Source organism: Megalobrama amblycephala, linkage group LG19 (genome assembly GCF_018812025.1).
Source record: "Megalobrama amblycephala isolate DHTTF-2021 linkage group LG19, ASM1881202v1, whole genome shotgun sequence".
In the NCBI taxonomy this organism is placed as follows: Eukaryota; Metazoa; Chordata; class Actinopteri; order Cypriniformes; family Xenocyprididae; genus Megalobrama; species Megalobrama amblycephala.
In genome coordinates this window covers 37,577,410-37,595,866 of record NC_063062.1, presented here as the reverse complement: position 1 = coordinate 37,595,866, position 18,457 = coordinate 37,577,410, and the positions used below count along the sequence as shown (strand labels likewise).

Sequence of the window (18,457 nt, the reverse complement as noted above, 5' to 3'; positions counted from 1 at the left end):
TAGCAGATTGTGATGTTCGTATATGTTGTTTTTTAAATTTGTTGAGTGTCACCATTGTTGTGTTTTGTAAGTCGGGTACAGATGTGCATCATTAGGTGATGCACAAGCAAAAAAAATAAATAAATAAAAATCAAGAAAATGTTGCATCTTTCAAAGATGTATCTCAGCAGTTGCTGCACTATTGTGAAAGTGATGAATGTGAAATATGTTATTGATAAATCTTCATGCTTAAATAATTCTAAAATCTTCATATTTCTGCTAAGAATAGTTTGACTAACTTTAAATCAGCCAATTAGCTTTTTTCCTATTTTAAATATTTTCATTTCCCACACTTCTGACTTGGCTAGATCAGAAATTTTGGTAACACTTTAGAATAACTCACGCTATGAAGCATTATTTAAGCATTAGTAAATAGTTAATTCATCATTTATAAAACAATAATAGACATTAGTAAGCCATTTATAAATACAGCTATAAATGCTTTGTTCTTGATTTATAAGCATATCTATAATGAGTTTAATAATTGTATTTTCATACTTTATTAATGATCAATTTATCATTTCTGTATTACATTATTCACAAACCAGTAATTTAGGAGTTGTCAGTGGTTCATAAGATCATTTAGGAAGTGTAAGTAAATGATTAATAAAATATTTAAATGTACATTTATGCATCTTATTATTTAGACATATAGTATTAGTTACTCAGTGTGTTAATAAATGCTTTATTAACATATTCCTAGTGTCAAAACTACCTCGGTAGTAACTTTAAAACATTAGAGAACAGCAGTGCAGAAGATCACTGAACCTTTAAATCTCATTTATAAAAGCTTTACAAAGCATAAATAGTCCTCACTTTAGATGAGCTCACAAAAATAGTTAACTGACTACTTCTAAATGTTTTATAACTACCTGAATTAATCATGAATTGCAGTAGGAATATGTGTTAATAAAGCATTTACTAACACACTAAGTAACTATTACTATGTGTCTAAATAATAAGATGTATAAATGAATGTTTAAATAGTTTATTAATCATTTACTTACACTTACTAAATGAACTACTGACAACTCCTAAATAACTGGTTTGTAAATAATGTAATACTTAATTTAGAAATGATAAATTGATTATTAATAAAGTATGAAAATACAATTATTAAACACATTATAGATATGCTTATAAATCAAGAATAAAGCAATTATAGCTGTATTTATAAACTACTTACTAATGTCTATTAATGCTTTATAAGTGATGAAATAACTATTAACTAATGCTTAACTAATACTTCATAGTGTGCAGTTATTATAAAGTGTTACCGAAATTTTAATATGAATATACAATGAACACTGATCACAATTATGGTGAACAATTACATTTCTTACAGTTTATACGTTTATAATGTGAATTCACATAAAAACAAGAGCAAATTACTGTGATGTTAGCATCATTCTACTGTTGATTCACAGTAATTTGTTAGAAAATGAGCCAGCATGCATTGATTTCACAGTAAATTTCTGATGAAAGTAATTTATTGTAAAATAATACTTTTTAATCCTTTAAATTCTTGGCATTTTTTATTTACAGTCATAAATATAAAGTTCAAAAGAAAAGCATTTATTTGAAACAGAATGTTTTTGTAACAATGTAAAAGTCTTATTTTGTCACTTTTGATCAGTTTAATGCATCCTTGCTGAAATTAAACTTTTAGTGTATGTATTTGGTTATGCAATGTGTTTGACAATACAAGAGTGACAGCCACAATCAATCAATATATGTTTTTGCTGAATGGAAACAAGCAGCGTGAAAATTCTGCAAAGTCTCTCCTTTTTTGTTCAACAGAAGAAAGAAAGTCAAAGTGGTTTGGAACAACATAAAGGTGTGCAAAAAATGGCAGAATGTTTTCTGTTTTCTGCTCCTTTTCACAGTTTTTAAATTTGGTGTAATATCTGAAAAACTTTAAAATCAATGATTGTATCTAATTTATTCCATTAAAATGTTTACTTCTGCTTACATGCTGCCATCACCTCTATCCTAAAATGGCTGTTAAACTGCCCCAATTATGCAAATTATTTATTTACAATTATGCTATTATGCCTAATTTTGTTTTGGAGTCTCCTACAACAGGTTTACATGCATCCAATACCAAAGAACACTTTCATTTTCTCATAATATACATCGCAGCATCAGCTCTTTCCTCACAGTGTCTGAAACGGTAAAGGACTCTAAACCCCGCTCTGCTCTGATTGGTCAGATGGCTGGCCCAGTCTGTTGTGATTGGTCTACCGCTTACAGCATGTGTCGGAAATGAAACGGCATTATCATATCTGAATCTCAGCTCTTCCTCAACAGTAACAATGGTTTTACCGTATCAATTCCTGCACGAGTCCTCATCCTCATGCAATGTGGATTCGCAGTTCAGAAAACAGCGTCTTCTCGACATATTGACAACATTACATGATGCTACAACATGTTGCTTCTCAGCTACATCTACAGTGATTAAGGGCGGGGCAAAGTATACATCGTTCACAGACTGCCAATGAAAACCATAGGCGGGCATTATCCAAAATTTACCTATGTAGACGTTACGGAAGTGAGACCAGATGACTCGTTTCAGCAGTTCAGAATCGATTCTTTCTTTTAGGACACAATAACTTTATATTCCGTGCACTTTTCAGACATTTTACCTTCACAAACAGCTATATTACACACTTCATGAAAGGAAATATTCAAAAAAGCATGATAGATGCAACTTAAAATATGCTCAGTAACAAGTTGAACACGCTCGCTCAGAGAGTTTCAATTGGCGAGCACACCACTGTGAAGCCTCCGTCACACTCATCCATCACGCCACATCAGTGACAGACTGAAATAAAGCCTTGTAAAATATGAGCAAGTCTGGATCTCATCGCCGATTCCTTAGAGGGTTTCATATTCACAGCATGTAAATAAGCTGAATATGCGTGTGTGTGTGTGTTACTGCCTTTAAGGTATGTAAAATAGAGCATTGCTGCTCACTAAAAAACAGTCTAAAATAAAAAGATGTAGAGTGATGTAGATGTTCCCAGAGCTGTAAAGTGGTTTGGAATGAAGCTGATCAATATCGTCTGAGGAATCTGTTGTGTCAGGACAATGTTAGGTTTCCCGCCCCACTCTATTCATGTATTGTGTGGCAAGAAAATGTGCTTGAGGTGTGAGCACTATCAAATTGGGCTGGCGAAGCATGACTGGGAGAATCTTAGCACTAATCTATCATATAATCAATTTATACATTGACACACGACACAAGCAGCTCTCGGTTTTATTATACACAACCTGATTCACATAATACCTCTAAGCAATGATCCACTTAAACTCGATTTCACTTCATCTTTACTCATTTTTCTATTTCATTCCTATCTCCTCCTCCATCATCATTGCGCTAGCCATCTGAGACAAATGAGCAAGCAAATGACAATGAAACGAGTGAGACATTGGAAACCAGTGCAATATAAAGAAGGACCTGTGGAATTGGGAAGCAACCACAGGTTTTATTAAATGAAATCTCTTGCTTTTTCTATTTTCCAGGCAGGTTGATCCATCTCTGGCTGCGGGAGCAGCGAAAACGTTTAAAGAATGAGAGTAAATTACTGCAGCAGTTCAGCCCAGCAAGCCACACTAGAAGAGCCAGACAAAACAGAGTCAGACAGACAGGCGGTCTGCGGTTCACAGGGCTGATGGACATCATGAATCAACGGCGCAGCCACTAGACAACAATCCCACCTCTCTCAGAGGAATAAACAGGCTGCCATGCCACCAATCAACTGCATCTTGGACTTATCAATATATGGCACTGGAATATGGGTATAGTAGGTCTACTTAAGCAATAATGCAGATTATAATGATCTCGAAAGGGGTCATTGTAGAATAATTGTGATTGTACATATATAGAGAGATTATAGCTAAATCAAAGCCAACCAATATATAAACTCAATCATGTGATGTACCTTCTATCTTTATGCATAACACACAACAAAGGGGGTGTGGCCATGTTGGGCTGCTTTAGAGAAGAGGAAGAGTTGTTGTAGTAGAGTGTTGTTGACATGCCGTCATTTTACGCCGGACTGCTTCACAAACCAGGGTCAATTCAACGCTGGATTTGCACAAAAGATGAACATGACGGCACATGCTAGTGGATGAGTTGAATCAACTCCACAGCAACTACATAAATTTATCCACTAACCATTCAGAAACGTCTAAAAGTTGTAACTTCTTCCTGAGTCTCTCCATCAGTGTCGACTCCGGTTTGAACAATGTAAGGCTGAACACCGTTACTGACAATCCTCATTTTGGCTGCGTGAGATTCTCCAGCTTTGTTGTTGTTGAGCTGTTAAAGCTCCGCCCTCTTCTGGAAAGCAGAGCTCATTTGCATTTAAAGAGACATACACAAATGCGACGTGTTTTTACTCAAACCCAAATAGGGGCAATTTTGACAAGCTATAATAAATGATCTGTGGGGTATTTTGAGCTGAAACTTCACAGACACATTCTGGGGACTCCTTATATTACATCTTGTGAAAAGGGGGATGATCTTCAGCTAGTCAGCTTGAGATCCTATCCATCTAAACTGTTTATTTCTTTTAAGACTAGCAGTGAATGTTTTATGAGCATTACAATAATCTCTCTCTCTTTTTAGTTACGAGAAAGAACCATCTGCACCGTCACACAGAGCCGAAGCACAACCAAAACAATGTTCTTCCACAAAATCCATGCAGTTTTGTTTTTCAACCACTAGAGGGCCAAAGGTTACATAGTGTACCTTTAAAGAATTAGTTCACTTTCAAATTAAAATTTCCTGATAATTTACTCACCCCCATGTCATCCAAGATGTTCATGTCTTTCTTTCTTCAGTCGAAAGGAAATGAAGATCTTTGATGAAAACATTCCAGGATTTTTCTCCATATAGTGGACTTCAATGGGGTTCAACGGGTTGAAGGTCAAAATTACAGTTTACAGAGATCCCAGATGAGAAATAAGGGTTTTATCTAGAGAAACCATCGCTCATTTTCTAAAAAAAAATTAAAAATGTATACGTTTTAACCATAAATGCTCATCTTGAGCTAGCTCTCTTCTTCTTCTCTATTTGAATTCCAGCAGTGTAGACACTGCTAAGTGTATTACTGCCCTCCACAGGTCAAAGTTTGAACTAAATTGTCATATACAATATGCTACTGCAAGTATATAACAATGAATTTTTTAGAAAATGACCGATGGTTTCTCTAGATAAGACTCTTATTCCTCGTCTGGGATCATGTAGAACGTTTTGAAGCTGCACTGAAACTGTAATTTTGACCTCCAACCATTTGGGCTCCAGTGAAGTCCACTATATGGAGAAAAATCCTGGAATGTTTTCATCAAAAAACCTTAATTTCTTTTTGACTGAAGAAAGAAAGACATGAACATCTTGGATGACATGGGGGTGAGTAAATTATCAGGAAATTTTAATTTGAAAGTGAACTAATCCTTTAAGTCAAAAAAAATGATTTAGTAATATATGAATTGAGACAGACCCACTAAAGCAACTTTTAAGGGTTATATCAGGACAAAATAGCTCCTTAAAATGACAATTATGTGTTACTCAGAAAGACAGCATTTCTACACTTTTTGACCAATTACTTTCCATTATTTTCCGGTTGTTTGTAAGTATTTTTAAGAATCATTGTATAGAGGTCACACTTACAAGAGTAATTTCTAGTGAAAGAAATTGTTCATAATTGACCATAACTAAAAAAAAAAATCTAAACAATATAGGTAATACTTATTAAAAAAATAATAGGCCTAAATAAAAAAAAGAAATCAATACTTTTATTCAGCAAGAACACATACAGTAAATTGATCAAAATTGACAGAAATTGTAAAATTCTATTTCAAATAACTTTTGAAATAGAATTTTACTTTCAAAAGATTCTTATGAAAGAATCCTGAAAAAATGTAAAAACATTTTAAAAATCTGCAGCGACCTCAAACTTTCCCATGACATTATAAAATGTTATTAATTTTCGTGGGAAAATATATTATTACATGCATTATAGAAGTTTCCATTTAATTTCCATGCCTGAAAATCGTAACATGAAAAAAGTCATACAGCTGAACTTTCTTGGTTAAACTGCAATGAAGCTAATTTTGATCTTTAATAAATGGAAGAACATCTATCGCCTTTCCCAAGCCATCAGAATATATTCAGCAGCATGCAAACCATTTAAAGCATCTTATAAACATGCAAAGATCTGAGGTGTAGCGTTACGTAGGCTGTATAGCATTTAATAATGAGAGTTTATTGCCAGGCTCGTATCACATCTCTCAACATTCCCTCCTCTCCTCCTGTCTCTCCAATCTGTATGTAAGCACTCTGGACAAATTCCTTCATTTTTCAAACCATCTGTAGCTATTTGTAGAAGGTACTGTAGTAATATTTCTGTCAAGCTGTCAGTTTTGTGTCCAGCGATGTGCCTTGGGGACACAACAAATGCCATCAAGTCAAGGAGGATGGATTTCCTTTCCTTTCTGTACCGTAGGTGGCAATTCCCTGATGCTTTATTATCCTCATGACATGAGAGACAGCACCACCTTGTGTATACCAGTCCCAGTTGCAGTTGACAGTCAAGCAATCAAAGACCAACTTTCACATTTTTTTAAGATTTGGAGCTAATTGTATCCTATATATCCACCATACAAGCATAAACCTACCATGGAAGATGCTGTTGTCAGTCAGAAAATGACGGCAATACTGTGGACTTCCATGCCTGTCCATCTTCCTGTAATTCATGATGGGATCCAGGAAGGATAGAGAGTGGAATATCTGTAATGGAGAATAGTGTTATTACATATACAGTATGGCTTATTAAACAGTATTAAATGTTTATTAAAATACGCATGATGATATGATACTCATATGACTGTAAATGTTTTGACCCATGACAGCTAGAGGTTGGTGTTCAGTGTGAAGCCTGATCACACACGAGTCTCACATCTCGTCAGACACAAACGCTCTGATTGGAAATGACAGGTGCAGTCCTACAGTTACAACACTGATTGTACTGATGGGATTACAAAAGATTGTGGAGAAAGAGACGAGAGAGAGAAATAAGTAGAGAGAATGAAAAGGAGTGTGTATGTGTGTTGGGTAGAAAGGGATAGAGAGGGCTGAAGGTGACCTGAGATAGTTTCATACAAATCCACTACAATTATAAATACAGAATGCATTAAGGGTGTGAAACGATAAGATATAGAGGTGATATATATCTTCAATAATTTTTCTATTAAAATAGAAGACTTTTAATTACTTGCAAAACAATGAGGACCTTCTCATCTGAAGGATATAATTATTTTGTCCTCATGTGGTCTTCACTCATAAATCAAAGATATTTTAAGGGGGAACAGATGGATCACTCAAAAGAAAAAGAAATTAATGGGAGACATTGTAATGCTCAATACGGCGGCTGTAGGTTGGGGTGAGCGATATGGCAAAAATATCATATCACATTTTTTATTTATTTGATTTTTTCCAGACAGGATTCACAATATTATCACAATTTCATGTTGGTTTTTAAGACTATTTTGCAAGTCTCTGAGCAGTACAACCAAACTAATTTCCTTATTTTAAAATATTTGTCTTACAAAAAAAAAAGAGAATGATGTTATCTTTGTTATTAAAATTAAGAGCAAAGATGCAAATTACAAATAATAGGACAAATACAATATTTGGTATAAATTAAATAAACAGTGCTTTAATTTTTTCAGCTACAGTAGGTGAATTTAACAGTAGCATTCAAGAAGAAACTGAGATTAACAAATGTACAAAATAAAACTACATAAACTTTATTGTATGAATTAAATATACACTGATTCTTATTAAGACTATAGAGACAGAGCGACACGCGTCATAATCTGAAGACCACGCCCACCGGGGGGGAAAACAATCCAACCGTCTCCATTGACTTTGTATTGCGTGAGGCTGCCTCTTTGTCTTTTCTGACTTATTACAAAAAACAGAACAATGTCTAAAAGCTGCTGTGTGACAAGGTGCACAGCTAACAAGCTAAAAAACCCAGAAATAAGTTTTTATAAGCTGTCGATCCCAAAAAATGAATGTTTAAGGACATAAAGGTGGATACAGGCAGTGAGACAGAGCGCAAATGGTCATAATTACTTTAAGAAATACACTGGAGGGGGTCGTAATCGGCGACAACATATGCTAAACAAACCAACAAAAACAAACCATTCATTATTTTTTACCATGTCAAAGAATTATTTCACCTGTCGCCGATTACGTTCCCATCCAATGCATTTCTTATAGTAATATGACCCGTTGCTCTCTGTCTCACTGCCTGTATCCACTTTTATGTCCTTAAACATTCGTTTTTGGGGGTCGACAGCTTATAAAAACTTATTTCTGGGTTTTTTAAGTTTGTTAGCTGTACACCTTGTCACATAGCAGCTTTTAGACATTGTTCTGTTTTTTGTAATAAGTCAGAAAAGACAAGGAGGCAGCCTCACGCAACACAAACTCAATGGAGACGGTTGGATTGTTTTCCCCCCCGGTGGGCGTGGCTTTCAGATTAACATAAATGCGCTCTGTCTCTATCGAATAACACAAGACGCGTCACTCGTATTGTTTTGAATGGGAGAAAGTGTAACGCGCAATATGGCGGAATAAGTCCCACCTTCTAAATAAGAGCCAATCGCCGATTGGTAAATTCATCGCGTCACTTCAGCGGCCGTTAGAATCACCGGTTTCTATAGAAACGGTCAGACTCGCGCCTCCGAAGAGACGCGCATCCAGCCTGAAAAATAGTTTTTTTGTCATGATTCGAGTGTTTAGAAACTAAATTTATGAGCCGGTTGTTGTTAGATTTCATTGGTGATTTCAAATATGAAATATAATCATAAGGTTGGCGAACAGTTTTGGAGAATTTGACGTTTCCCCATTCAAAGAGATTGCATGATGCCCAGGATGCCCGAGAGGCGTTTCAAAGATGGCCGCCGAGTGAAATGACTTGTCTTAAAGGGACTTTGACTGTACTGAAGTTTTTCAGTCTTTTGTTGTTTGATTTACATTAATGACACAGGCAGCAGCAGGTTTATTAGGCTGCTGTCACTTTAAGACCAAATGCACATGTTAACCCTCCACTGGCATGGGAGTCGGGCGCTCTAACATGAAAAGTCACACAAAAATGTGGTCAAAATGAGTGTGACCATCCATGCATTATCTGAACCTTTCTGGTTAAACTGCAATAAAGCTCATTCTGATCTGTAATAAATGAAAGAACAGCTAGTGTCTTTCTCAAGCCATCAGAATATATTTAGCAGCATGCAAACCATTTAAAGCATCTGATAAATATGCAAAAATCTGAGATGTAGTGTTAGTAGGCTGTATAACATTTAATAATGAGAGTTTATTGCCAGGCTCGTAGTATCTGCCAGTTTGAACCTAAAGATGAATTGCCGCTCACACAGACAAAATATAAAACAATATGCACTTTGCTACCCATAATTCAGAGGTGTAATAAAGGAATAAAGAGACTACAGTCTCTAGCGTAAGTTGCTAGAGCGCCTCTTGAGATCAGGGGAGTGAAGTTTACATGCACAGCTCTTACTGGCCTACGTCTGTTACACACGGATCTAATATAGTGAAACACATCCAAACTGTTTACACTGGCTGCATCCGAAATCACATACTCTTGAGTAGGTACTTATGTTGAATAATTACTTCACAACCATTAAAATAGCATGTTCTATAGAGTATGAATGTAAACCGGATATACTACATTTGCCATGTTGTTACTGTCATGTGACCTACCAGCATCAGTTGCGTCACTTCACTGGCATTCACAAATCCTCTCCTGTGGCATCATGGGATAGTAAAGTGTCTATTGTATGCACACTTCAGAATCTCACCGGAAGTAGTAGGTCATCCAGGTACATTTTGCTGACTCTTTTATGAGTACTGTGAATTCGGACAAACTTTTTTTTTGTCAGATACTGTTTTCTGCCTACTATATAGTAGGGAAGTATGCTATTTCAGATGCAGCCATTCATTTAAGAGTTTAATAATCGACTGTGTTTATGTAAACCTCGGGTGTATTTGACAGTTTAAATGCAATAAGATGCGAAAGAGAACTTAGTTCAGTACTCACATGTTATGTGCATGCTCCGAAAAAAACAGACTGCGAATATAAAGTTTCCGGCAAGGCTTTAAAACACATGCAAAAAAAAATTAACTTGCTCACAATCTAAAATCATCCTATCGCACACCCCTAGCTTTAGAAATGGACATCCTAGCTTTTAATTAAAATAGGAAATTGACTTGGATTAGACTAAATAAGGTCAAATTTAGCCAGAGCTGTGGCACAGAGCTATTAGCCTGTGAGGATCCAGGTTTCCTCTCTCTCACCCTTTACTTTCCTGTCAGTTCTCAATTTTTCTGCCTAGCCTATATAATAAACAGAAAAGGCCACATACAAAAGAATAAATTGAATGAATAATACATTAATTAAATGAATAAATACATTAAATAAAAAATATAATTTAATTTAAAAAATGTGGAAAAATTAAATGTACAGTACAGTCCAAAAGTTTGGAACCACTAAGATTTTTAATGTTTTTAAAAGAAGTTTCGTCTGCTCACCAAGGCTACATTTATTTAATTAAAAATACAGTAAAAAACAGTAATATTGTGAAATATTATTACAATTTAAAATAACTGTGTACTATTTAAATATATTTGACAAAGTAATTTATTCCTGTGATGCAAAGCTGAATTTTCAGCATCGTTACTCCAGTCTTCAGTGTCACATGATCCTTCAGAAATCATTCTAATATACTGATTTGCTGCTCAATAAACATTTATGATTATTTTCAATGTTGAAAACAGTTGTGTACTTTTTTTTTCAGGATTCCTTGATGAATAGAAAGTTCAAAAGAACAGCATTTATCTGAAATACAAAGCTTCTGTAGCATTATACACTACCGTTCAAAAGTTTGGGGTCAGTAAGAATTTTTATTTTTATTTTGAAATGAATACTTTTATTCAGCAAGGATGCATTAAATCAATCAAAAGTGGCAGTAAAGACATTTATAATGTTACAAAAGATTAGATTTCAGATAAACACTGTTCTTTTGAACTTTCTATTCATCAAATAATCCTGAAAAAAAATATTGTACACAAATATTTTGTACAATTGTACACATTAAATGTTTCTTGAGCAGCAGATCAGCATATTAGAATGATTTCTGAAGGATCATGTGACACTGAAGACTGGAGTAATGATGCTGAAAATTCAGCTTTGCATCACAGGAATAAATTACTTTGTGAAATATATTCAAATAGAAAACAGTTATTTTAAATTGTAATAATATTTCACAATATTACTGTTTTTTACTGTATTTTAAATTAAATAAATGTAGCCTTGGTGAGCAGACGAAACTTCTTTTAAAAACATTAAAAATCTTAGTGGTTCCAAACTTTTGGACTGTACTGTATATAAAAATCTGAAACTTAACAAGAAAAGTGCAATTCTTACTCATATACAAACACAGACTTGACTTTATTTCTGTAAAAACTGACGTCAACTTCAATGCCTTCATCAGAAAGTATATATATATATATATATATATATATATATATATATATATATAAATGCTACTTTATCCCCCTCTCTCTCCAAACCAGAAATTACATCCGAGAAACTCATTTCGGTTAGGATGACAATGTCATTTTGCTAGGAATAATTTATAATCAGACTCCTAAAACTGCCAGTTTGAACCTAAAGATGAATTGCCACTCACACAGATAAAATATAATACAATATGCACTTTGCTACCCATAATTCAGAGCTGGAATAAAGGGCCTGTGGAACTGTATCGTTACAGAAACCATCCACTCAAACTAGAGCCCCCCACAAAGTCTATGCATTTGACCCTGTGACCTCAGTCTGCACTAATTTCCTGAAACAAGCTGAAATCAGACACTACAGCAGGAGCCGACGGGGGTCTCGCTGTTTCCGGAACTTTCTCCCTCAGGATGTTCCCATAAATCACCAGCAGACGAACACGCAACAGGTGCTGCTGGAAAAAGAGCTAACAGAGGTAACGGAAGGGAGATGTAAATTAAATATGGTTCGTTTAAAATGTACAATACTGTACAGATAGATTAGCAAGAGACTCCACGGGAGGTGTGTTAAAGGGATATTCCCCAAATTAAAAATGTACTCCATCTTTCAGCCATCCCAGATGTATATGACTTTATAGATTGGTGCAGGGATGACATATTTTTATAGGCCAACCTGGAAGTTAGCATCACCCTAGTTCCCTCGACAAAAACCCAATAGGATTTTTTCATTGACTTGTGGATTATTGCTGTGACTAACAAAAGCTTATGATTCTTACACATTTTGTTCATCATGGTAATCTTCACAACTTATGAATTTTAAAGTGTAAATACAATCTGCAGAAGTCAAAAGATAAAGTCAAAGTTCAATGCAAAGGGAGATATTTTCTTTTACAGAAAACTAAGGCTGAACAATGTAAGGCTGAACACCGTTACTGACAATCCTCATTTTGGCTGCGTGAGATTCTCCAGCTTTGTTGTTGTTGAGCAACTGAAGTGTGAGCTGTTAAAGCTCCGCCCTCTTCTGGAAAGAGGCGGGAGCAGCAGCTCATTTGCATTTAAAGAGACACACAAAAACGTTGTGTTTTTGCTCACACCCAAATAGGGGCAAATTTGACAAGCTATAATAAATGATCTGTGGGGTATTTTGAGCTGAAACTTCACAGACACATTCTGGGGACACCAGAGACTTATATTACATCTTGTAAAAGGGGCATTATAGGTCTCCTTTAAAGGAAAGAGTGGCTTCTCAAAATCAGAGAGAATGTCTGAATTGAACCACACAGCCATGAATTGAGTTGCAACCCCTAAATGCAACCATATATGTTCCAGGAGACCTGTTTGAAAAACTGCCCACCGTGAGTGTGAGGATAAAACCCCTCGCTGCATTCAGCTCTCCTGGTTTCTCTCATCTTGTGATTTGTCGCTTACTGTCAGAATAGCTGGAATATAAATGTGAGGGTAATCAAAAGCTGTCACATGTGCCTGAGGAATTTATTCCTGTGACTATGAGGCACATTAGCTATGGGAATAGAGGCTAGCAGCCCCTTTCAGCAGGCATTATCCACACAGAGGGAGAAAATTGAGAATGATTATAGTGTCAGAGTGTGGTAATGTGAGCACTTGGCTTTTCAATAAACCATGCTGTTTGTACTGTCATAAGAAAGTCCCATCTGACCCCGAGGAATACAATCTGGTTCCATTATTAGGAAGTGGAAAAATATAACCTTCCTGGATTATGCAAGTCCTGCTTCTCAAGCTTCTGTTGCAGAAGCAAATCAAGGATGGACTCATTTCAGTAACAAGGCTCACTGAGTGGGAGCAGTGGTCATATTTCTTTGAATAAAACCAACACAAATCATTGAAGGTTTTAGGGATGTTCACACTAGCTATGTTTCCATCCAAGGTTGCGAATTTAACTTTGGAATTAAAATTGGAATATTGCACAAAACATTTGCAAATAAAGCAGCGTTTCCATCCCATGTGTTCAAGAGAACAAAATCATCATTTCATGGGAAACTGGTGCAAAATATCTGTAAAAAAAAATGGAAGTTGCTGCAATCGAGAAAGAAAATGTGGCTCTTTTATCCTCCATCATAAATGACTTGTGTCTCAGAGCAGCAGACGAAACACAATAAACACGTTCGAATGTTGGCGTTTCGAATCGTGTGAGACGTTTCTGGAGGGAATTAAACCAAATCATTCTGATGACAGACTTTGGCTCAGGCGTTTCAGAATGATCAAACCAGCATTTGAGATGCTGTGATGCGATTGGTCCGCTGGTTAGTCCAGTTATCCAATCACATCCTCCATTGAGACAAAGTCATGCATTGAGGGATTTATGTTTTTCTATCATTCTTTATGCACATGAATTCTTATAGGATAAAAATTGTATCCGCCTCAATTGAGCGCATACGTTTTTAACATGCATTTTTAGAATTTATGCACATCTTGGTGTTTCTACCCAGCGTTTTTTTATTCAATATGTCAAAATGCACAAAAAAATAGGTCGATGGAAACAATTAAGTCCCTGGATGTTTGGCAAGCTGCTATATTGTTGGTTGCTAGTAGGTGTTTCTACTCAATTGCATTAACTGTATCAAGCGATGGATCACATTAGTAATCACATTGTGTCGCTGCACATTTGCATAAATTTAGGCTGCTAAACTTTGTTGCATTACCATCAGTCTTTATCGCTAATGTCACCTCCAACTGCAAGCTCTCATTAAAAACAAATGACTTTCAATTGGTTTGCCACTGTAAATCACAGGGTAAACACCCCTTTAGTCATCAATTGTGTTTATCATGTCAAGTAAGAAATTATGCACAATTAATTATATTTATCTCTCCTAAAGTTACTTTTAAAACTCTCGCCTGCATGTTATGCTGCCCACTTTCAAAGTCGACGGATTGCTGTTCTTTTCACACTGCCGTCACCGATGTCAGTTCCAGTCAAAACACATTTCATATTTCTTGTGTCACAGACACGACTAGATAGGGAATGTTATTGGTTGAAACTCTCTTTACATCCTGATAGCAATTAAAAAATGTATAGATATTCTGTGGAAGATTGATTGTTTATAAATAGACTAATGCCACCCACACAATATAAACAAACAATCAGCTCTCCATCATCTTATTCATCAGGTGTCACTGGCCTTTTAAAGGCTTTTATTTCAGTCTAAAGTCCATGAAGGAGCAGGTATAAGTTTCCCATGTATTTAGCAGTAGGCTGATTTCAGCTCTGACAGATGCTCTAAACTAAAGCAGACAGTAATGATTTGTCTCTCAACAGATCATCTATCAGCTGATGCCCCCACCATAAAAATACAGCAACTACTTAGTACTGATTCAAAATAGCATTTAACCCTGCACTGCAACAAAAGTATTCACTTACATATCATTTGTCAACTATAAATGTGCTATCTCCAAGTACTTAAACTTTATTTGCCACAATCAAGACTTATAAAGCATATGTTATATGCATAAATGTTTCATAATTGGCAAATGATTAAACTATGTAATGCAACGTCTTCATTTCAACATTAATAAAATGTAATAATTACTACATATATTAACAAATACATAAGGAATAAACATAAATAAAGTTTATTAATAACTACTATAGACTGGAGTATCTTTGGTATTTGAGAAGTATCTGCGATCAGACTCAAACATGTACGGCTTGAATTTCTTAATACTAGTTTTACTTGATCTCAGTGCAGCATTCAACACTATAGATCATAAAATACTCTTAGATAGACAACAAAATTACACTGGTATTCAGGGACATGCATTAAGGTGGTTTATATCGTACCTACCAGACGGTCACCATTTTGTCTATTTAAACAGAGAAAAATCTAAGATAACGTCAGTAAATTAGGGAATGCCACAAGGATCTGTGTTAGGCCCTCTGTTGTTTTCAATATATATGCTGCTGCCACTTGGTAATATTATAAGAAAACATGGAATTAGTTTCCACTGTTATGCTGATGACTATATTTCATCACGACCAGATGAAATGAAATCTCTAAATTATCCAAGTTGACAGAGTGTGTTAAAGATTGCATGACCTGTAATTTTCTTCTATTAAATTCAGATAAGACTGAAGTATTACTTATTGGACTAAAAACCTGTACACAGAATCTCTTAGACTACAATCTCTGCATTTAGAAGGATGTACTGTTACTCCATCCTCTACACAGCAAAATCCCCAGAGTTAAATCAACTCTGCTCAGAGTACATATGGTCCCGCTCTAAATAGTGTTAAAGCAACACTGAAGCAGAGTTGAAGTTAATGAGATAATTATGCAAATAATAAGGCTGTGACTTAAGTCACTTGTAGTTCTTGTGTTTTTTCTTGTTTTTTTCAGTGATTCTGCTTGTTAACAGCAGGTGTTCATCACTACTGTGAAATCATTACTTAATTAATTACTTAATTATCTCATTAAATTTAACCCTGCTTCAGTGTTATTTTAACACTATTTAGAGAGGGGCCATATGTACTCTGAACAGAGTTGATTTAACTCTGGGGATTTTGCTGTGTACAGTTAAAGACCTGGGTGTTATATTACACAGCAACTTGTCCTTCAAAAATCATATTTCATATGTTCCAAAAACAGCCTTCTTCCACCTCAGAAGATGCAGATGCAGAAAAGTTAGTTTATGCATTCATGACCAAAACAGGATAGAAAATAGCTTTTTACTTCTAAATTAGGATGTTTTTGTTGTAAAAATCTTGCTAACATTATAAGTGGACCTCAAAGAACATTATAAAAAAAAGCAGTTCATGACCCTTTAAGTCTGCATCCATTGTGATTCTTGTGAGTAATTATAACAGAGGAAAGAAAGGTCATTAATAAATCAGTGAGTATGAGAGGATTTAAGCACAGGGGATTGGGGTGACAGCACTTAAAATAGATTTAACAGTGGGGGTAGGGTCTAACCCCGTGACCCCTCACCCCTTCTGACTGTAAAGCAAGCCACTTTCCCCCTCTTCACACCCCTCCCTTATCCTGGAGAAAGAGAGGACAGCCGCTCTCGCTCTCCAGAGCAATCAAGCTAAACTGCTGACTCATGTTTCAGCAGTATCATCGCTATCTGAAAGTTTGTTTCACTCACAAACACGATTTGAATCGGTCATCTTCGAGACCATCACAATGTTTCTACGTAGATCTCTTCAAGCTTTTGTATTCAGTACCCATTTTGCTGAACCACTCGCCCACTTAAATCCTCCCACAACACCATCTATTATGCATTGAATTCCCAGAAAGTCTTCTACATGATTCGAATCATTCTTTATTAACAATACAGCTAGAATAGGGAAGGACTTTGTTATGAATGACACAAGAACACAACATAGACTACTTAATACATGCATTAAAAGATATCCAGAGATAAAATATATTCACCAAAGTAAAATATCACATAAAAGCGTAGAAATAACTGGCTATATTCATTCAAACACTTCAAGTGCAACCTGTACATTTTAAGCCCACCTGAAAGAATTGCTAATTTTCAACAACAAAAAAAGCAACAGAAAATGTAAATTGGTGTTTTCCATGCAAAAAAAGTACTTATAGGGGTTATGCGTAATCTAACTTCTGTAAAACAGATCAGATCGCTTCCGGTTTAGGTGTTTTGTATGTGCTTCATGAAAAAATTAGCTGTTTTATTCAAGATAACTTAAAAGGAGCAAGCAAAGATGAGCATAACTGATGTCCCCCGCATATGCACATTGATATTTAAAAGCTTTTTTAATTTTTCTTCTGCACACTAACTTTTAGATATTTAATAGAATAAAACACCTATAACAATGTGAACTAGGTAGTTTCGCTGATTACCTTAAACGTCCATAGATATGCCGTCAGTTCATACTGCTGTTAACACTTTCTCTGAGCTGTTCATGTCCTTGGATTTGGAGTTATGCATTTCTATGGCAATGTTATTAACGGCAAAACGAATTTGTGTAATTCGAGTCATCAACAGACAAAACCACAATACAACAAGTAACAGTCGTTATGCAAATACCTTAAAAAACTTCCTGCTGATTTAGTGGACATTAGTTATTGTGATATCTACATTCAACTGTATTGTGTGCTTTTGGTTTATTTTCAGATTATTCTTGCATTATTAAGACGTTAACAATAAGAATTATTCATCCAAAATCTTATGAATTAACTGCTTGGATACAAAGTTCTGTCATGAAACTCTAGATGGCACAGGCTGGTCCTTAAAGGGTTAGTTCACCCAAAAATGAAATTTCTGTCATTAATTACTCACCCTCATGTCGTTTCAAACCAGTAAGACCTTCATTCATCTTCAGAACACAAATTTTGATATTTTTAATGAAATCAGGGTTTCTGAACCATACATAGGCAGCAAACGTCATGTGTGGTTCAGAAACCCTTGGATTTCATCAAAAATATCTAGTCTATATCAAATTGTGATATAGACTAGTGTCCGTGAATATTAAACCGCAAATAGACTATCTAAATATGAATCCTGCATGTCTGTGTGCCTCTGAAATGAATGACGTGGAAGCACGGTTTCATTTGCATGCATGTGCACGCACATACACTGAAGCACGTGTGATGCTCGTGGTGTTTTCATCCTCTGTCACCTCACTATATGAGGAAATGAACGCACAAAAGCCGCTCTGAAAGTCATTTCATCAGTATTTAACCGCTTCGTTTGAAAAACTATCGTCATAAACTCTCGGCATAAAGCTCTCGGCAACCCGTCAAAATAAAAGTTCGATTTAACTTGACAGAAACATATTAGTGTTGTGCAGTAGAATTTAGATAAATTAAT

The 18,457-nt window shown here is 35.5% G+C and overlaps 1 protein-coding gene across 4 annotated transcripts in view; it reads right to left on the bottom strand.

Annotated features, from left to right (window-relative positions):
- plch1 (phospholipase C, eta 1) overlaps window positions 1-18,457 on the bottom strand; it is a 119,346-nt gene that overhangs the window by 97,610 nt on the left and 3,279 nt on the right. For all 4 annotated transcript variants that reach the window (XM_048168757.1, XM_048168759.1, XM_048168761.1 and 1 more), the window contains exon 2: window positions 6,724-6,835. In XM_048168757.1, the coding sequence (XP_048024714.1) occupies window positions 6,724-6,802 (79 nt within the window). In that variant the 5' untranslated portion in view covers window positions 6,803-6,835. The remainder of the gene's footprint in view (window positions 1-6,723; window positions 6,836-18,457) is intronic.